A 19,681-nucleotide genomic window follows, 5' to 3' on the forward strand; every position below is an offset into this window, starting at 1 on the left:
AATCGTGGTCTCGATTTGGATGGGGATGAACCTGGATTTTGCTCAAATCGTAACCAACCGAGCTGTTGAGCAGATCAATTTGAAGTGCTGCCGCTAAAGCTCTAGCGCGCCATGAACTCGCCGGAGTATCATCATTTTTTGTGTTACCGTCGTCGAGCTTGAAGCCGTACTGCCACCGAGCTTTCTGTCACCATCCTCGAGTTGAATCACCACTGCCGCTGGAGAGTTTGGCTGACTGGAGATCTGTTGCTAGTCCGCTGAGGTGGGTATCTGCTATACTTGATTTGACATCATGAGAATCATGAAGGTTCAGAGTATTTGTTCATGTCCATGGTTCTTCTGAATTTGCACATTTTGATTAGCTAGTGTTAGAAATGGCAATATACATATTATCTTTTGTAGCAATTATCTAGTTATTAAATTATCATTTTTTCTAGTATATTATCTGAACCATATCATATATTTGTATCTGTTATATAATGAGATTATCATTAGACTCCCAATTGTATTTCTCACATGTTTATCTATATCTTGTGACGCAGTTACTGGTGAACGATAGGACAACAAGTGCCTGTGAAATAGGATAATTGCAAAGCTGTTCTTGTTGGTCAAAGAACTTTTGGCAAGGTTTAATCTGCCCAATAAGGGATACTATGGCAATGCTTTTTTTGACTTATATTTTGTCCCTTTTTTGTGTATGTAACTCTAAGTATGCGATGTATTTGCCGTATGCTAAAATTCCTTTTTTTTTTTGACAGATTTAAATGAAGCCAGAGATTATCTTTCGCATGCCGAATTCAGGAATTAAGCTGAGTGAAGCATTTTATTCTAAAGGTTCTCACAGAGTAAGATCTTTATTTTACTGATGCATAGTTGGTTCTTATTGTTCTGCATTCTTCTGCATAGTGCAACTGAACCATTTTCCTTGTGACAGTAAAGAGAAATGAATGGCAAACTAGTGCTCGCTGCTTGTAGCCAATAGCTGAGAATCTAGCTGGTTGGGTGTGATTACTTGTGGATCAGTGTACTTGGTACAAAAATATAATTTTGTTTCACTTTATATGGTTATTCTTAGTTAGTTTCATGAAACGTCGTCGCAATCTGAAATATACCGACCGGTAAATCATAGAAACTCAGGTGATGAACTATATAAAAAAAAAAATTCACACATTTTACAATGCTCGGAGCCGCATCTGACATAAAATTGTCTTTACATTTTGATTTCTAAAGTCGTAGTGTGAATGTGCATGTTCTTAGATGCAAATCATGAATAATTTTGTTCTAATTATTTGGATTTTAGACGATGAATGATTTACCTTTAAACTCATTAAGAATGTGATGTAATAAATATGGATACTTTCCCTCTAATGTTAAAGCAGGTGCTTCAATGGCGGATGAATTTTATTGTAACTTGTTGAATGGTGGAATCGATGGCGCAAGTTGGGAGGATAGTCAGAATGTTAGCCTAATTGGAGAGCAACCATCACAAATTGAAGAACCTATTGTCTCCTCGAGACCCACCAACAAGAGATCCAAAAATTTCACCGAGCAAAAAGATGACTTGTTGGTACAAGCATGACTAAATACTAGTTTGGATGCAACAATCGGGAATGAATGCTAGGATTCATCAATTACTATCAGCAGAGCAAGCAATTTGAATCAATGGGCAATCAAAATTCTCTTTCAGATTATTCAGGCATATACTTTGTACCAGACAGATGATACTAAAGGGAGATAATTTGGATTATTGCATTGCTAGAGAATCTTAGAGCACCATCCAAAGTGGACTTCTAGATTATCTCAAAAAAACAAAAGACGACCTCCAATGCAAGTCTGTGTACTTCATCTCCAGGTAAAACCTCTGACGATAATGAAATTAAGGTTTGTACTCCTGAACATGATCCATTTAAAAGACCAATTGGTAAGAAGGTCAAGAAATAACGAAAACGATAAGGTAAAAGTTCTACCTCTTCATATGGTAGTGTTGTCATGTTAGCATTGATAAAGTATGGTCAAAAAAGATTAGGAGGGAAGATAAGAAAGAGGCCAAGAAAGATGCTCGCTATGAGCGAGCACTTGTAATGGAAGAAAAGATGATTGCACTTGAAGAAAGTAAGCAGGAAATAGAAAGAAAGAATGTAGCATTGGAACAACAAAAGCTAGATCAACAGAGAAAGCATGATAAAGACAGGATTATGAGCATGAACATTAATGGTATGACTGTGTCACAACAATAGTACTATATGAGTTTGCAGGGTGAGATCATAGCTCGATGATACAACGCATCGGGTTGAGACTATTATATTTTTTAGTTGTGATATTTGCATTATGGTATAAACTATTTGTTGTGTAAACTATTGTTGTACGAACTATTTGTTGTATGAGCTATTTGTTGTATGAAGTATAAGTTGTGTTAAAAGAATATAATATATTAATCTTCATCGTGCACTTGAAATGCTGTAGCAACAATGAGTTCATCATCGTCGGATGAGATTGACGACGAATCCATGATAATTTGTTTGATGATGTTGTGACACATCATTACGATGCTAGAGAGGAGACAGAGAGAGCCCGGAGAGGATACAAAGAGAGTCGGGAGAGGAGACATAACCTAGGAATGACAAATAGATTTGCATATATAGATAAAAAAATAGTTGTTGAAAAAATAGTCATTGACAAATAGTTGTTGAAAAAATATCAGTTAGAAATATAGTCGTTATAAAAATAGTCGTTACAAATATATCGTTAGCTACAGAAATTAAAAAATATAAGAGAAAATATAGATGTTTTATTGAAATAACGAGTAATATAAAAAAGAATCTTTGTAGATAATAATCTATAAAGATATAGATGTTAAAATAGTGAAATATAAATGTAGCTTTTAACAGCAGTCCCATAAGATACACCGATATGCAGAGAAGATTCAGAAAGCAACCCCAACTCAAGTTTCGAAAGCAAGAAACTCCGTTTCCAGCAATGGCGCGCCCTTGAGCACCCTCCCTCCTTCCCTCCCCCACTCCCCATCTTGCACTCCGCTCTTCCACTGCTCCATCGCAAATGCCTCCACGCCGCCTCCCCGGCTCCACCGGCGCCTCCCCCGCCCACGTCCGCGTCCTCTCCGCGCGCTTCTCCTCGACGCCCCCTTCCCGCGCCCCCCACCCGCTCGACGTAATGCCGCGGCGCGGCGCAGACCGCCTCGCGGACCTCCCCGCCGTTCTCGCGGGTTTCGTCCGCGCGCGCGCCGCGGGGGTCTCCGCCCCATGCCGGTTCTCCTACGGGAACGCGCTCGCCGCCTGCGCCGCCGCCGCCGCCGCCGGGACGCACGCCGCGGTCCTCGCCTTCGCTGAGCAGCTCTACTGCGCCGCCTGGAAGGATGGGCTCTCGGGCGACGCGTACGTCTGCAGCGCCGTTGTCGACCTGTTCGCCAAGGGCGGCCGCCTGGGCGACGCGCTGAGGGCGTTCGAGGACGGGGATCGGACGAGCGCGGTCTGCTGGAACGCGGCTATCTCCGGCGCGGTGCGGAACTGCGAGCATACGCTCGCCGTCGAGATGTTCGGCGACATGGTGAGGGGACCCTGCCGGCCCAACTTGTTCACGTACTCCGGGGCTCTCAGCGCGTGTGCGGCGGGCGTGGAGTTGCGGGTTGGGACGGCGGTGCACGGGATGGTGCTCCGGCGTGATCCCGAGTATGATGTCTTCGTTGGGACATCCATCGTTAACATGTACACGAAATGCGGTGATATGGGCGCCGCCATTAGGGAGTTCTGGAAGATGCCTGTGCGGAACGTGGTGTCTTGGACCACCGTGATCGCCGGTTTTGTGCAGGAGGAGGAACCAGCAAGTGCGTTGCTGCTGCTCAGGGAAATGGTGCGGAGCGGCGTGGCAATTAACAAATACACAGCTACGAGCATATTGCTCGCCTGCTCTCAGATGTCTATGGTACGAGAGGCTAGCCAGGTGCATGGCATGATTGTGAAGACAGAGCTGTACTTGGATCACGTTGTCAAGGAGGCTTTGATTTGCACGTATGCAAATGTTGGGGCTATTCAAATATGCGAGAAGGTGTTCGAAGAAGTTGGAACAGTTAGCAACAGAAGTATCTGGTCAGCTTTCATATCTGGGGTTATTAGCCATAGCCTGCAGAGATCAATTGAGCTGTTAAAGAGGATGTTTCAACAGGGCCTAAGACCAAATGACAAATGCTATGCTTCTTTTTTCGGTTCTGTTGATTCAATTGAGCTTGGCAGACAGCTGCATTCATGCGTCATAAAAGATGGGTTTTTTCAGGGTATTCTTGTGGGAAGTGCACTCTCCACCATGTACTCTAGATGTGATGATTTGGAAGATAGCTACAAGGTTTTTCAAGAGATGCAGGAACATGATGAAGTGTCATGGACATCAATGGTTGCTGGTTTTGCAACACATGGTCATTCAGTTGAGGCATTCCAGCTGTTCAGGAATATGGTTCTTAATGGTTTTACCCCTGATGATGTGTCCATAGGTGCCATTCTTTCAGCTTGTTATGGACCAGAGTGTTTGCCCAAAGGGAAGGAAGTTCATGGACATGTCCTTCGTGTCTATGGAGAAACCACGTCCATCAACCATTGCCTTGTTTCCATGTATTCCAAATGTCGAGATGTACAAACAGCTCGAAGAATTTTTGATGCAGCTCCATGCAAAGGTCAGGTCATGTTATCTTCAATGATATCTGGATATAGTACAAATGGTTTTAGTGAGGAGGCAATATCACTATTTCAGCTTATGGTGGCAACTGGTTTTCAGATCGATAGGTTTGTATGCTCATCTATTCTTAGCCTATGTGCTGACCTGGCAAGACCATTATATGGTAAGCTATTGCATGGGTATGCAACTAAAATAGGCATACTGTCTGACCTATCTGTAAGCAGTTCACTTGTGAAGCTGTATTCCAAAAGCGGCAACCTGCATGATTCTCGTAAATTTTTTGATGAAATAAGAGTCCCAGATTTAGTTACCTGGACAGCTATAATTGATGGATATGCTCAGCATGGGAGTGGTCAGGATGCTTTGGCAATGTTTGAATTGATGATTAATTGTGGAGTAAAACCAGACACTGTTGTACTAGTTAGTGTTTTGTCTGCTTGTGGCCGTAATGGTTTGGTTGAAGAAGGCTTTAAGCATTTTAATTTGATGAGAACTGTGTATGGGGTTGAGCCTTTGTTGCACCACTACTGTTGTATGGTTGATTTACTTGGTCGATCTGGGAGGCTAGCAGAGGCAAAAAGTTTTATTGAGAGTATGCCTTTGAAGCCTGACTTGATGGTATGGAGTACACTGCTTGCTGCTTGCAGAGTTCATGATGATGCTATACTTGGACGTTTTGTTGAAAATAAGATCTGTGAAGAAAATTATGATTCAGAGTGTTTTGCAACTCTTTCAAACATTCGAGCAAATTCTGGAGACTGGGAGGCAGTAGCGAAAATCAGAAAATCAGTCAAGGGTGTAAAGAAAGAACCTGGATGGAGTATGGTGTAAGAATAGAAATGCTTCAAGAGATATATATGAAAAGGTGAATGAAGCACAGAATGTAGAAACATGAGCGTTGGTACAAACCGACTATAGAAATTAACCAAAACATACTGCAGAGTATGTGCTTAAAACTTCTTATCTGTGAAAGATATTTTAAGAATTTATATGATCAGCTTTTTAATTAGTGAAGGTACTACGGAGGTGTTTGGTTTGAGGGACCAATTCATCATAGGATGGCTTGGTCCATCACTCCATTATGGGATCATTCCATGATCTTTGATGGATGATCCAGTCCCTCATTCTCAACAGATTTGTGGTAACAAGGAATGATTTTGTCACGTCACTAACATGCCTTATTTATCAAACCAAAAACACGCCTGCCTTGAAACCCTGAGATATTATCTTAGAGAAACTGGAAAAGTGCACCAGCTAGTAATATGTAAGTATGAGAATGGATGTCAGTGATATTAAATAAAAGTGCACCAGATTTTTCCACTGTTTACTGGAATTTGCACTGGTAATTTTACTGAATCTTAGGCATCTTGAATAACTTACCAGTGATTCTTGTCATCATGGAGAAGACTTGATAGTATCAAAAGTGTCCACTGATGAGAAACATCGTTTTCAGAATTTTTTCTGTACTAATTTATTTTCTATTCACTTATGATGGAATTTGCATACTTGACATCAAGGGCACACCCCTAATTCTCAGCGAAATTATAGGGTATTCATAATACTGAAGAACTGAATATATAAACCAAGCTATTCGTCTCTCTGATAGCTTTTCTGTTAACATGGGTATAGTTCATAAGATATAAACCTAACTGAAAATGTACACTGGTGGTCGTTTGCTAACAGATGAAGGTAGCTCTTAGTGTTACGCATGTAACTATGCATAATATTTTTCAGTAGAGCTGCTATTGGACATTTCTGTGGGAGGTGGGGGACAAGGGAGAGAATCACATGGCATGTTGCTTGTCCAATCATCTGGCGAATCTACCCCTAAATCAAATAGGAATTTCATTTTTTGTGGAATTCCACACTCATTGCCCGAACTGTATTCATTACAGGGTTTTCTTCTATATGGATCATCATTGCTATTTTCAATACCTCCATTTGTGTCTATATCCCAATCAACCACGTATCCATTGGATGGTTCAAGCTGTTTGAACTTTGTGTTTGGCAAAACTTCATTCATGCTATTGATTATTCCTGGGGCCATGCTTAGAAGCACTGATGTGCCATCTGATGATTTCTGCAGAGATTGTGTTTCAAATGGCAAGATGAGCGGATTGCTATGGATGTCTTTCTCTGATGGATGAGCTAAAGATGGACTGCGGTTGAAGTTTATGACTTTACATGAAGAACCATGAGAACCATCCTGTGAACTGTTGAGCTTCTGCTGCTGCCGCTTCTGCAAATACTGTTGGCTGTTGAACCGATTTGCTGAGCAAGAGGAGCTTTCCAAAGCAAAATGTGAAGCTTGTATGGACTGCAAAGCAGCTGTTGTTGCAATTGATTGAGAACCCCAGGAGTGAGACAGCACTCTTTGTGCCACAGCACTAGGCTTTTTAAATATCCTACAAATAGCCCATGCATCCTGTTTGATAAAGCAAAGTATGAGAACAATATAATACATATAGGTATTTCCTGAATTTTTGTTCTATAATTGAATGCTGAGTTAATGCTTACATTGGCTTACATTGGCTGGAATATTTTTGTTTTTTGGTGTTTTAGGAAACGAGGGTTCATTGACTGAAGGAAGCCTGTACTCATGCATCATCCAATCAGTCTTGATCCCTTTTGCAGCTCTCCCTTTGTAAAAGACAAGAGACTTCTTCAGGCCTATGCACTTGGTTCCTTCTGAAGAGTAAATTGGCCTATCTGTTCCTGTTGCTTTCCAGAATCCTGCTCCTGTTACTCTATTTGGTCTGGCACTATTCCGATACTTCTGGTCCCTTGGGCAGTAAAAGTACCATTCTTTCTCCCTGGTGCTTGCAAGCTCTATGCAAGAGCAATATAATAAAAGATTGAAGAAACTAGGTAAATAGAGCGAGGCATGAAGTAAGATGTCACAGAAAACCAGGGCAGCTATAGTATTCTGATGGGAAGATACTAATCTACTACTTCCTCTGATCCCAAATATGATACTGACTAGTGATATCTATAAAAATATATTATTTCAAATAGGAATATTTATATATTATGAAAGTATTTTTCATAATGAATCTAGTTACATCAACCTTATGTTGTCAATCTATATGATTTCTCGGCTATTGGTGGTCAAAGCTAGAAAGGTTTGACTTAGGACAGACCTAAATAGACTTATATTTGGGATCGGAGGTAGTAGATCTCCATTGGTTTTAAGATGAACAGCTTGGTGCTCTAACAAACAATTAAAAAACTCATTGTAACTGCTTCTGCTATTTTGCCCTCCTATTTTTTTTGGTTCTTGCCACTGTATTTGAATCCTTTTATGTTCATGCTCACAATCTTTGACTTCTCATCCCTGGTGATGGTATAGAAATTTTCATTTGAGTAGGATTTGAACTTATTGGAACGAACAGACTTTTGGTGTACCCTGTTGTTTGAAATATTGCTGTGACTTTGTCCGACTATGTTTAAGGAATGAAGTTTTCGCCTCAAGTTGATGAAACTGATATAATTCATTCTCAGATAGTGTTCTTAGTTAATTTGCGTATAAGATTATTATGAAAACTGTATCTTGGTGATGTAGTTTCTTGATGTGTGGGCAGTACTTATATCCAAAAGCTGTGCAAAACAGTCCAAATTTATATAGCAGATCATAAGACTGAAGTGCTTTGGCTTTAGTTTGCACGCATTCTTTTGTTGAAATAAGATGGTGACTGTGGAATCGTGGTGAGCTCCTAATTTATTCCTCATGTGGAACATAATATATGCATGTCAGTATATGGAAACACTATTCTTTAGTTATGTTGATGCGGAAATACAAATTAATATTTGCAGTCATTTTATCACTTTGAGAAACAGGTCTCCACAAAAATGAAGTTCATAGAACATTCACTAACAAGCAGAACAAGAAGTGAAGAGAAAATAGTAACTTACTTGGGAGATCCCATGGATCATACTTGTAGATGTCTAGCTGCCTGATGAGCTCAATGGAAAGAGGTTTTTGTTGAATCTTTCTCTTGAGATAAAAGCCGACGAGTTCTTCATCTGTAGGATGAAATCGGAAACCTGGAAGAAGAACCTCATCTGACTTGTCCATATTACCAGTGTCATCTATAACTCAGAATGGTGAAGCCTGATCCTGGCTACTACTCATGTACTACTTATGTGGAAGTAGTGAATGGTTTTAGGACTGAAGTTGCTTGAGTAAAGACGAACATCCAAAGCTGTTTCTCTAAACAAGTATATCAGTGATACTGGATTACTATGCACACCCAACTATCGTATATTTATAAACTTCGCTTGTGCTTGAGCAAAGATGACACTACTCTATACTGACAAGTGACAGAGACAGACAGTGCAGGAACTCTATCAACTCAGACAGTGGACGGCATGATGGAGCTCAAGTTTAGAAGTGAGGAAGGAGGGAGAGAAGAAGCAGCTATTGTAACTCGAGGACACAACGTGAGAAACAAGTGCTTTTATAACTAATGTTTGTGATGAAGTATGAACTGCATTTTAGTTAGATGAATGTTCCCAAATACCTCCTACTGCACGCCTTGTACTGCAGGTCATAAACATTAAGAAGGGGACATCAAAAGGAATCACAGCTGCCTAAACATGACTAGATCAGGCCCACAAGTATGAAGATATCCTTGCATTAAACAACTCTTATATTCCTTGTCTCTTTGAACCTATTCAACTTATTTAATCAGGGTTTAGTATTGCAATGAAGACAAGCTTAGCAGCATACGTGGATTATCAGTCCCTTTTGATTCACACATAGAATTATTATCTAGCCATCTAGGACACTGGACATCGTAAACAGCCCATAAAAGATGCTCCTACAACAGTCAATCTGTTGAGAAATCATATACAAAATGAAAGTTGAACACTTTCTAATACGTCGTATCATACACTAATATCACAGCCCCCAACAATCTTTTAATTCTTCTTAGGTTCTTTTTTTTTTCTGCGAGAATATCGAAACATATATCTTCACTCTCTGGATTAGAAAATCTCTTACCATACGATTGTTTTACTATGCACCATTGCTCTTGGGCTTCATCAAGAGTTCAAAATCCTTTCCCCACTCTTCTAATTGTGTTCTCAGTTCTCACTATGGCAGCTTCATTTTATGCATATATAAAAGCAATGTTTCAATAGCTTTTTTGTACTGTTAACGTAATTGATTGGATGAATGTTGATGTGATAACATATCTACTCGTACCTATGAATTTCTGATTAGAATTCTTTTGTCTTCAACCTGCAACAGCTTAACTCAAAAGTTGGGGCACTGTCAAAAACCACATTAAGTTATATGAGAACTTCAGCGCCCAATGGACTCAGGGACATTACTTGATTATCTCACATTATTGATGCTTAGCAGTGCTTTTTGAAACGAATGGCAGGAGAGATGGATTAGCAGTGTAGTTGTCCGTATTTTATCAACTGCCATACTACTCACTACAAACTGTTCTGATGGTAGCTTCTTACTGTAACCTGTTTTTCGAGTTGTATTGTAAATCTGTAATTCTGTTGTATCAAATTTCATTTCGCCTCTAGTTGGTACGATAGAATGAAGCTCAGCTTGTTTGCTCATATGTTCTGGTTTATCTCTAATTGTAGAACAATTTATTGCTCATTATTCAAGTTCATAAGAACACATTCTTGAATCTTAAACATTACTCCTACATGGTTGATCAATACTAAATTTCATGAGTCAGTCATACATGCACCTTGTAGAGCTGACCATCATCTCTTTCAGCAGTAGTTCAAGCTAGTATATGGACTTTTTTTTTTGTCACAAGTCTTTCTGCATCGTATCTCTGGTGTAAAGTGTGGCTTACTTCTTATTTACATTGATAAGCATTTGCAACTTATGCACAACTTTTTCTTACAAGGGGAACTAATTTTGTAAGGTCATGTAAAGCCAGCAAAACCTACAAAAGAAACAAAGTCCTGTCAAGTATAATGACCCCAAGAACCTCAAGGCTTCATCTGAACAATTTCCTTGTCCGTCTTACAAGGAGTAGTCTTCATACTTCCCTAACATTTCCTTGTCCACACACACACACCCCGACAATTCACACTCCTTCCAAATCCTGAAGGCATCTTATCACGGCTGAGCCTGTTACAGCGATGGAAATGGACTGGTCCAGAAAGCAACATCTAACAACCAGATAATCTAGTGGAGCGAGTAACTTCATTTGTTCCTTGAATGAAGTTACCAGATAAGACAGCAAACCAGACTGCAGGTCAATCATGTAGCAAGGAAATAGTAATCAAGGAATCTTTAGTTGTATTTACAGTTCCCTCCATTCACACAGAAGATCCAAGGAAAATGAATGAAGAAATAGCATGGCATTGGGATTTGAGAAGGTAGAGTTGGATTGCCACAAATTTACTCAATACACTTGCCCATGTATGAACATCCTCTGACAGGTAAAATTCATTGTGCCAACATGAAGGCTGCGTTCGTATCGTACCGTTATCGGGAATCTGCGTGTGTACTATCTCACTGCGACAAACACTGCGTTCGTCAGATTCATCACCTTACACTCTCACCATCAGTCACTTCTATAATCCTAAAGGAAAAATATGTAGGTGGCACTTGAAATTTGAGTCATCAGTTTTTACCTTCTTTTTTGGTGGGGGATGATTAAATGATGAATACAATCTTATTTTGGCAGGGCATCTTGCAGATCGCAGTATTAGATAGTCTGAAAGAATCACACTGGATCAAGTTCATATTCAGATGTATTAGTTTTACTGATGATATGCATATGCTGAGTTACACAGAACTCAACAACTTAAACCTCGGCTGGATATATACAAAAACGAACTACTCATGACACGAACAAGGACATAGTTTGTCTGCAGTTTATGCATTAATGTCTTCTTGTCATGCTTTCTATGTGAACAGCTTCAAAGAGGACCGATGCACGTAAAATTTCTGAATATGCAATCGCCTATTACACATTTACACTGAACAGTGAACTCACAGACCCATATTTCTTTTTAGGTGGTTTTTGCTACGTAATGAAGTTATATCATCATATGTGCCAGTGCACGCCCCACATAGATCCTTGATGTCATCATATGCATAAAATCACTGACTGATCTGTCGAAACCTTCATGATGCCCCTAAGAGCTCCTTGATATCATATCCTTGCAGCTGATGCAATAGAAAATCATGTGTCAGTTACATACCATTTACTACTCGCATCATATGTGCGAGAGCACATTACTCAAAACAACCAAATACATAGATAGGTAGGAAACAGAAGTTAGGTCCCCCTATTCATGTGCAATCCTTTGCATGTCAACCAACTCATAACGTCGAGCATTTTCATCAAGAAAGATTTTACTGATAGCATGATACAGATTAGGCACACCTGAAGAATGGTTAGCAGTAATATTACTCCTGAGTTCCAAAATGCGTGTATTGTGATAGGAGTCAGAAGATTGCGGGTTTGAGCATACGAAAACCCCAATGCAACACCTGCATGCCAATCAACAAGGTTACTGGATAACAACTGCATGCTGAAAATTTGTAGTATAAACAAAATAGTAATTCTGGTAATTCGTCTCAAAGAAAGAAAAAACTACTGATTGTATATGCCAATGGTTGTGACTGTTTGGTTGTGGTCATCAGATCGAATCCCACCAAGGTGTTGCATACTGTGGCCAATGTGTGTTTTGGCTACAATTTGCAGCTGTGGCTTTCATATCTTAGCAGCCAGTTTTAACTTCCTTCTTCCTATGAAAGGGCCACAAGTACGACGTGCCGCAAAATGGTCACAACTGACAACCATGTAACAAGCCAAGATGCAGTGTGGCACGCTTTGATATGGCCACGTTGGTTGGCAACTAATATGTTTGCGCACTCTGAATAAAAAGTAATTTCTATTTTAGTAGTTATATCTGCGCAGAAAATTACCAAGTATAAACAGCTGCGGAAATTGCCCAGGAGTCAGATGAGCAAGGGCAAATACACCAGCACTGACAAGTACACAAACTGGAGTAGGAAACCTGTACCCAGAGGAAACTGTTGAATACCCCAACATGAAAAATTGCAAGCTGTAACGCACCAAATTGCTACATGCAAGCATGTGAAAAGAAGTTGCTAGGGAAAAAATAGACTAAATAATGGATTTTACCACTTAGTCAAGGACGCCATTAGAAATCCTCGAAACACAGTCTCCTCCAGAAGTGGTGCTAGAACTCCAGTAATTCCCACCAAAAGGGCAGTGCTAACAGAAGAACGTTGAAATCAAGATCAAGTCCTGGTTGCCTTGTCATAGGCAACAATCCATTAAAAAGCAAAAGCAAGATAGATGATACCTGGTAGTGGATGAGCCAATCAGCGGCAATAAAAGGATTAGTGAATCAGTCTGAGACAATTAAAAGAAATATTTTCGTAAGTATGTAACGAATTGCAAGAAGCACTTGGCATAGGTTATTGCTCCACATATCACTGAGAAGTTCAAATATATAAAAAGAAAGGGAAGGCATGACTCACCACTTCATTTATTTTTTCTGAATAAATTGAATTACAAACTAGCATTGAATGGAATTAAGATGACAAAAAAAAGTGTGAGAAATAACAACTGATGCATGGGAGGGCACGAGAAAGGTCTATTTGCTAAAGCATATAGCTTGTCTGACCTCTCTCTCTGGAGTTTCACCATTTAGATAGGTCATAGCAGCTCCGGCTAAAGCAATAGAAATTATTGCTCCAAAGAGGCCAACTCCAGCCCACAAAAGCCATCCATTTTGCAGCTTGAATGGTTCTTTAATGTCTGAAAATAAACAGAACTATTGCATAAACAATACTTCTCCCATGATCAAAAGGTTGTAACAGAAACTACTCATCATGAATAAACTTTGAGAAGAAGCACCCATGAAAAAGAGGATGTCTTAGACTTCTCAATTACAATTTACAAGGTAATTCATGTTCTACGAAAGTGGCACAAAACTTTTCATGACAAAATAGCTTTCATACTTGCACAAGAACAAATTTGTTGAGACACTAGTAACAAGATTGTGTCCTCACTCCTCACCATAACGAAATACATCATCTGGGAATGGCCGAAAGGTGTTGGTGATGCCAAATATAACGCCCAGCACAACTACTGTCACGCTACTGCACAGGACAGTACAAAAGGGAAAATGTAACCTTTTGGCAATTGGTGACGTCCATTCATTGGTGGACAAGAATCAGCTTATCAGCAAGGGGATTGAAAGGGCTTGTGCACATAAGAATATGAAAAATGTATCATACAGTTGCCCAAGAAAGAGTATTTCTGCCTTCTCATCTATGGTTGCCTCCACAGCTTTAAATCCCGTGTATTGCAAAACCGATTGCTCAATCAATCCTGTAAGAACAAAGCTGTCTAAAGAACACTCAGAATGCTTTCTTCAATATTTAGTACAATTAAACATGCTAAACTTACTGTAAATAACTGGAACTTTAACTGAAAGAACATTATACTTTTCAAACCAAATGAAAGAGCGTTATAAATTTATAATGTTTATCTGGTGCAAAAGGATATGGCTTACCTTACCCCGCAGCCTACCATGGCGAGCACAACGGTTTGCCACTCCCATGGCACATCCCACCGGCGAAGGATCGGCCACTCGCCCGAACTCTGCTTATGTTCAGATAATGTCACAAGCTCCCCACCACGAAAATATCGCATGAAAGTAAGGAATAGCCACAATTCAACTGAACTCCAGAAATGTCCAAAGATTCAACTACACACATTGCACTTATTCCCTACAGTTTATCCTGATGCATTCTACTAAAGAATATATCTTCGTTACTATTTCTGGAAGCTGAGTTCTGCACGTAACAGCCTGTCTCCCTGCTTTGCTACTTGCTAGTGACTACCGGAGCAGTACCTGTTTTCAGGAAGTTCTAAAGAAATGATACGGCTGAAGATCACCTTATCGGAAGGCGGGGGCGGCTTGTTGTTGCCGTTGTATGAGAGACACGCGAAGCCTCCGTCCCTCCTCCACCGGCCGGTCACCGGCGGCCGCAGCAACCGCTGCTCTGCTCCTGCTGCTACGCGGCCAATTCTTGGAGAGGGGAATGGCTTCCTGTGCTTGGAGAGGAGGACGGGTCTACACTGGAGCGGCCGGAGGAGGAGGAGAGAGAGCTGCGGCGACGACGAGGAGGAAGAAGCCATCGGGAATATGCGTTTTGCTCTCTGCTCATCGATGGGGAAGCCGCATATCGATGGTGAAGTCTCGCGGTTTCGCAGAGATAAGGTGAGGGCTCTTCTGTAAATTACATAAAAATCCAAGGTGGACAATAAAATTTGTAAAGCTAGCCCTATTCATGAATATTGCTATACCGCGGGGTCCAAAGTGCAAAAAAATTACAACCCATCCTCTCGTAATACCCGACGCTTGTGGCGGCGGCGATGGCGACGTCGGCGAGCACGTCCGGCGAATGGCTGACAGGCGCCCTGAAGGAGCTTCGGGAGCGGAAGGGGAGCGCGCTGGAGCTCGACGCCGACCTCATCTCGGGCCTCGTCTCCTTCTGCGAGCTCGCGCCGCCCCCTGACGCCGCCGACTACCTCGCGGTTCGTGCGCCACTGCCCAACCCTTAAAACGATGCGTGGCTTGCGCGATTAGTCTGGCGTGGCACTTTAAATTCTGATCGGAGCTTGTCTTGTGCGCGCGTGCGTGGCGCGGCGGCCTGATCTGATCGCCGGAAGTGTGTTGTTCTTGGATTAGGGTTTGTGCGATTTCAGCTCGGTGAAAATTGCTTGTTTTAAATAATATGATCGTCTCTGTTGTCACTTTTGGTGGGAAGTTTGCTGCGCTACGTCGCTACCAAATTGCTATGCTGTTGGGGTTTGGGTTTCTGTGGATTTCGTTGCAAGGAGAGGACGATGAATGATCGAAGCGCCTCATCCTCAGCTTGGAACAAGCTTCATGTTACTTGGAGATGTTGGACCTGTTGTCTCTAATGAGTAGAACTTAGTGCTTCGATGAACTGTTTCATCATGAATGAAATTTTATAACCTGATGCAGTTTGTAAGCACGATTGAGTGTCAAGTCTGTTGCTTAAGATGTGTGTCTGCATGTTCTCTGCAACTTAATGCTTGGGTCTGTTAGTGTCAGGTTGAGCCGAATATTATTAATTTCTTTTCTATGTTCTTACACAAATTTTAGTGCAGGATATTTATCAAATAAGCCATCTGTTTTCATTAAGGCTTAATACGATGGCAGATGACTATTTCTACTGCCATTTTGCATTGCCTTCTCTTGTTGATGAAAAATCATGTGCTGCTTGTCTCTTGTCTGATTGACACGCACGTATTATTCTCTCAAATCAAGGTTTCTGCATGTGTTGCAGTGTATGATGAAAATGCGTTGCTTTCTTGCGAACATCGGCTTGTAAGTTGCAACGGTTTGATTTATAACTTTACATATCTCTTGCTGTGCATCTCAAAGTTGGAAGGGTGAACTATACACACTCAGTCCAAATACCCATGAGGCCATGTTAATTGAATGTGCCCTTAGTGTATATTTTTTTTCTTTTGCTTGAAACTACTTTTCTCAATCTGGCACTTTGCATTATGAGAAATCTCAAGTTCCATTACTTCATTTTATTTTGGTGCATGTATTTCATACAGCTTGTTTCCGAGTCACACCATTACTATCATATTTATACTATGCACAAATGAATGTGGAAACCGCTGTAGCTTAGTTGACATAAGCATTGATCATGGTATGCAATTTTGAATGGTGCAGAATATTATTGGAGTAGAAGCTGCTCAGGACATTATTCAGGAGTACTTGCGGAGGAGGCGTTATATTGATTCCTCAAATGGAACTGAAAGCTTGCAATCGTCTAACCTTCAGCCTTATGTGAAGCCATCTGCTGATGCAGCGACTACACAAACAAAGAAACAAACACACACACAAAAAGATGCAGCATCTTCTTCTAGTCAGAGTTCCAAGAGCCAATCAGAAACTGCAGAACCCCAACTTGCCTCCAAGAGAGGTTCAAAAAAGAAAGGAGTAAAGGCCATCTCCCTCATTGAGGCAGCGAAGGGTTCTATTGTCTTCAAGCAGGGGAAACCTTGTTCATGCCAAGCGCGGCAGCACAACCTTGTTAGCAACTGCTTATCATGTGGCAAAATTGTGTGTGAACAAGAGGGCGAGGGACCCTGTAGTTTCTGTGGTGCACTTGTCTTGAAGGAAGGAAGTACATATGCTGGTTTAAGCGACGCCGGACTTCCTCTTTCGGAAGCAGAAGCTGCAGCTGAAGAATATGCAAAGAGGCTTGTTGACTATGACAAAAATTCTGCAGCAAGGACCAAAGTTTATGATGATCAAAGTGACTATTATGAAATGGAGGGAAACAGTTGGCTCTCTTCAAAGGTAAACTACATTGGATTTGTTCTACATCATAGTTCCATTTATTTCCTCATCCATATACGCACATATTTAACACATTTCCATCCATTGATCTTTGCTGTGGCTTTGCTAAACCTTAACGACTATGGATATTCATACTGAGAACTTGTTATCTATATGCACACACTACATTAATCCTGATATAAGAATCACTTCATATTATAAGATTCGTGGCAGAGTATTCTTTTTTTAGACAATTTTAATGATTTTCACAGAACTGATTCTGTTTCTGACCGTAACGAACTCATAATTATTATCCCTAACATCATATGTATCTGTAAGAACATGTAACGTCATGGATGGGACAAGAAGTTACTGTATGGCTATTTTGAGATATTGACATGTTCTAAATGAGCTACGTTCAAGAATATTTACTGTAGTTACCTATTTTTTACACTCCAGGAAAAGTCAGTCTTAAAGAAGCAGCAAGAGGAAGCTCAGGAAGCAGCTGAAAGCCAAAAGGGGAAAGTGATTGTTACATTTGATTTGGTGGGCCGTAAGGTAATTACTTGTTCCTGCTGGACAGCATCTAGTGGCTTAGTTGAATTATCGTCTAGAAGCTTCAGCAAAACATTTGAATGCAGACATAATTTTGCAAGTGTTTTCTGCAGGTGATTTTGAACAAGGATGGAGCCACTGAGCTGGAATCTGAGCACCCAATCTTGAGACCATCTGAAGAGAAGGATCAGAGCCACCGCATACCGCCCAACCCCACAATCAGAGAGCAACCAGTGTTCATGGAAACGGGTCCGGTGAAGCTGAAATCTGACAGAGTAAAACAAAGTAAGAGACTTGGCAAGAATGGCCTGTGCCTGGAAGTGACCGGAAGGCTGCAGCATGATGACAAGGACTTGCAGGGCATTCTGAGTGGCAAGATGAAGAAGGGTGATCGCCTGACATACAGTTCCTTTGGTCAAGCGCGTGAAGGGGATGACTACGAGTGCTCCCAAGATTTTGATTGAGTTTTACCTGTGAATCGTGATGGGTTGGTTGCTGGGTGCAGTAGCACATTTTCCTACTCGTGTGGTAACTTGTCGAGGTTTTTTTTTTACATCGAAAGGAGGTAATCTTGAAGCGGCCTGTACAATTGATGTGATTCCCATCCAACGTTATTGCTAGTTTGGACCTAATTCTATGCAAATATGGGGGTGTCACTTTTTGTCCTTTCATTTTGCCCTCACAGTTCATCCTTTGTTCAGGGTAGTTTATGTGACAGTATTTGGGGTTAGGTAATCTCGCATGCTCCTATTAGGAAGGGGTGCGTGAGGGTGAAGGTTTATGCTGATATTTTGATAGACAAGATGTTCTATCATTCAACTTCATGGTAAATAGGAACAGGACAGGGACTTGCTATATGTCAATCACCTGGTCCAATGCTACCGTTGGATAAGCATCCGACGACACAATCTTTTTCCTCCTAGCCATGCTCTCTCGGGGAATATAACTTTTTACCGCTTTGCCGAATGACGCACGTCAAAATAACATTCTACTGGATTTGGCAAAAAGTTATACCCCCCTCTCTCACACACAATAACCTCATGTTCTCTCTGTATAGCTCTCCCACCATTGGCCTATGTTTCGATGTCCTGTCTCTATCGAGCCGTTGGTTAGTCGCCCTAGCAGTCAGCTCTAGCCACCGCCCTCCTGTCACTCACGGTCTTGTAGGCGTCGCTATCCCGGCCATCCTCTAGGCCTGACCCCACTTAGACCCCGAACACTAACCTCGCTGGTAGCGTGCAAATGGCCGGCCGTGGAGCCTGATCCGGCGATTTTCGATCTATTTAAGACTAACAAATATCGTGCGAGCTTCCCTCTTGTTCGATTAGGAAGGCCGCTTGCGACTCAGCCTGGCTCCCATGTCGCCTTCATGCTCTTCCTCTTCCGTCCTCGCCCTGTAATCTGCTCTGTCGGTCACCATCACGCTAACCCGGTGTTGATTTGATGCCCCGTTGTCCGCCTATATAACATATCACTTAAAATCCGTTTATTGTTAAACTTATCCATAGGACGAGCTTACATACGTATATCATACCTCTTACATTTTTATCCTTGTTTAGTGTAAAAGGATTAATTCAGATGTGCTATATTTGAAACGCAAAGGCTTATAAGCCGACCCTAACTTATCTAAACTACCAAGATAATACTAAATTCACTACACTGAAACACTTAGACTACATGGGTTGAAATCAGAAACACTAATTGGCTAGGGTATTACATTCCCCACTTCAGGGCTGACGCCCTCGGTAGCTTACCGCGTACACGGCAGATGAATACCAAGATCTTCCCTCAGTGCCACGGCCATGTCATGTCATGTTCACGAGCCGAAACACATGCACTTGTGCAACGAAAGTTAGCTCTAAATACTATCTGTAACACCTCATCTTCAAAATTTACTTACATCACAGCCCACCTGTAGGATGGATCCGCATATACATAACACATCTGTTACATTTTTATCCTCATTTCATGTAAAAGAATTAATCTAAATATATTATATTTGGAACTCGAAAGAAGGTTATAAGTTGATCCTAATATATCTATACTACCAATGTGTTACTAGGGTTTGGCTTACCGACCGAGCTAC

The 19,681-nt window shown here is 41.2% G+C and overlaps 4 protein-coding genes across 8 annotated transcripts; 2 read left to right on the top strand and 2 right to left on the bottom strand.

Annotated features, from left to right (window-relative positions):
• The first annotated feature begins 2,918 nt into the window (after positions 1-2,918).
• Positions 2,919-10,341, top strand: LOC133901395 (pentatricopeptide repeat-containing protein At1g74600, chloroplastic-like). Of its 4 annotated transcripts, XM_062342773.1 has the most exons (5): positions 2,919-5,625; positions 6,770-7,151; positions 7,246-9,123; positions 9,230-9,300; positions 9,935-10,341. In XM_062342773.1, exon 1 carries the CDS (start codon positions 3,058-3,060, stop codon positions 5,512-5,514), a length of 2,457 nt encoding a protein of 818 aa, XP_062198757.1. In that variant the 5' UTR covers positions 2,919-3,057; the 3' UTR covers positions 5,515-5,625; positions 6,770-7,151; positions 7,246-9,123; positions 9,230-9,300; positions 9,935-10,341. The 4 variants fall into 4 exon arrangements, with proteins under 4 accessions (XP_062198757.1, XP_062198754.1, XP_062198758.1 ...); XM_062342770.1 differs by lacking the exon at positions 9,230-9,300; XM_062342774.1 differs by lacking the exon at positions 9,230-9,300 and having other exon boundaries at positions 6,770-7,125.
• On the bottom strand, positions 6,262-8,758 carry LOC133901396 (NAC domain-containing protein 55-like). The gene is made up of 3 exons (XM_062342775.1): positions 8,596-8,758; positions 7,211-7,512; positions 6,262-7,108 (listed from the first exon to the last, which is right to left on the bottom strand). The coding sequence occupies exons 1-3, from the start codon at positions 8,756-8,758 to the stop codon at positions 6,398-6,400; spliced, it is 1,176 nt and encodes a 391-aa protein (XP_062198759.1). The 3' UTR covers positions 6,262-6,397.
• Positions 10,342-11,372: 1,031 nt separating the features above from the next.
• On the bottom strand, positions 11,373-14,931 carry LOC133901389 (uncharacterized). Of its 2 annotated transcripts, XM_062342756.1 has the most exons (10): positions 14,610-14,931; positions 14,224-14,312; positions 13,946-14,053; positions 13,725-13,807; positions 13,330-13,463; positions 13,006-13,055; positions 12,822-12,914; positions 12,602-12,693; positions 12,057-12,163; positions 11,373-11,836 (listed from the first exon to the last, which is right to left on the bottom strand). In XM_062342756.1, the coding sequence occupies exons 1-10, from the start codon at positions 14,850-14,852 to the stop codon at positions 11,795-11,797; spliced, it is 1,041 nt and encodes a 346-aa protein (XP_062198740.1). In that variant the 5' UTR covers positions 14,853-14,931; the 3' UTR covers positions 11,373-11,794. The 2 variants fall into 2 exon arrangements, with proteins under 2 accessions (XP_062198740.1, XP_062198741.1); XM_062342757.1 differs by having other exon boundaries at positions 13,725-14,039; positions 14,610-14,627.
• A 96-nt stretch (positions 14,932-15,027) lies between these two features.
• LOC133901388 (uncharacterized) lies at positions 15,028-18,261 on the top strand. Its single transcript, XM_062342755.1, has 4 exons — positions 15,028-15,251; positions 16,429-17,061; positions 17,500-17,598; positions 17,709-18,261. Exons 1-4 carry the CDS (start codon positions 15,090-15,092, stop codon positions 18,057-18,059), a joined length of 1,245 nt encoding a protein of 414 aa, XP_062198739.1. The 5' UTR covers positions 15,028-15,089; the 3' UTR covers positions 18,060-18,261.
• The last annotated feature ends 1,420 nt before the right edge of the window (positions 18,262-19,681 follow it).

The sequence above is a fragment of the Phragmites australis genome, chromosome 20, assembly GCF_958298935.1.
Source record: "Phragmites australis chromosome 20, lpPhrAust1.1, whole genome shotgun sequence".
NCBI lineage: Eukaryota > Viridiplantae > Streptophyta > Magnoliopsida > Poales > Poaceae > Phragmites > Phragmites australis.

Excerpts from the sequence above, each read along its gene's own strand:
- LOC133901389 (XM_062342756.1), bottom strand. The coding sequence starts at position 14,852 with ATGGCTTCTTCCTCCTCGTCGTCGCCGCAGCTCTCTCTCCTCCTCCTC. Across the intron at positions 14,054-14,223 it reads ATGGTAGGCTGCGGGGTAAG|CTTTGTTCTTACAGGATTGA; the intron begins GTAAGCCATATC and ends TTCTTTAGACAG. Across the intron at positions 13,056-13,329 it reads GTGAAACTCCAGAGAGAGAG|ACTGATTCACTAATCCTTTT; the intron begins GTCAGACAAGCT and ends TAATTGTCTCAG.
- LOC133901395 (XM_062342773.1), top strand. The coding sequence starts at position 3,058 with ATGCCTCCACGCCGCCTCCCCGGCTCCACCGGCGCCTCCCCCGCCCAC.
- LOC133901396 (XM_062342775.1), bottom strand. The coding sequence starts at position 8,758 with ATGGACAAGTCAGATGAGGTTCTTCTTCCAGGTTTCCGATTTCATCCT. Across the intron at positions 7,513-8,595 it reads TGATCCATGGGATCTCCCAA|AGCTTGCAAGCACCAGGGAG; the intron begins GTAAGTTACTAT and ends GCTCTTGCATAG. Across the intron at positions 7,109-7,210 it reads ACAAAAATATTCCAGCCAAT|GATGCATGGGCTATTTGTAG; the intron begins GTAAGCCAATGT and ends TTTATCAAACAG.
- LOC133901388 (XM_062342755.1), top strand. The coding sequence starts at position 15,090 with ATGGCGACGTCGGCGAGCACGTCCGGCGAATGGCTGACAGGCGCCCTG. Across the intron at positions 15,252-16,428 it reads ACGCCGCCGACTACCTCGCG|AATATTATTGGAGTAGAAGC; the intron begins GTTCGTGCGCCA and ends TGAATGGTGCAG. Across the intron at positions 17,062-17,499 it reads ACAGTTGGCTCTCTTCAAAG|GAAAAGTCAGTCTTAAAGAA; the intron begins GTAAACTACATT and ends TTTACACTCCAG.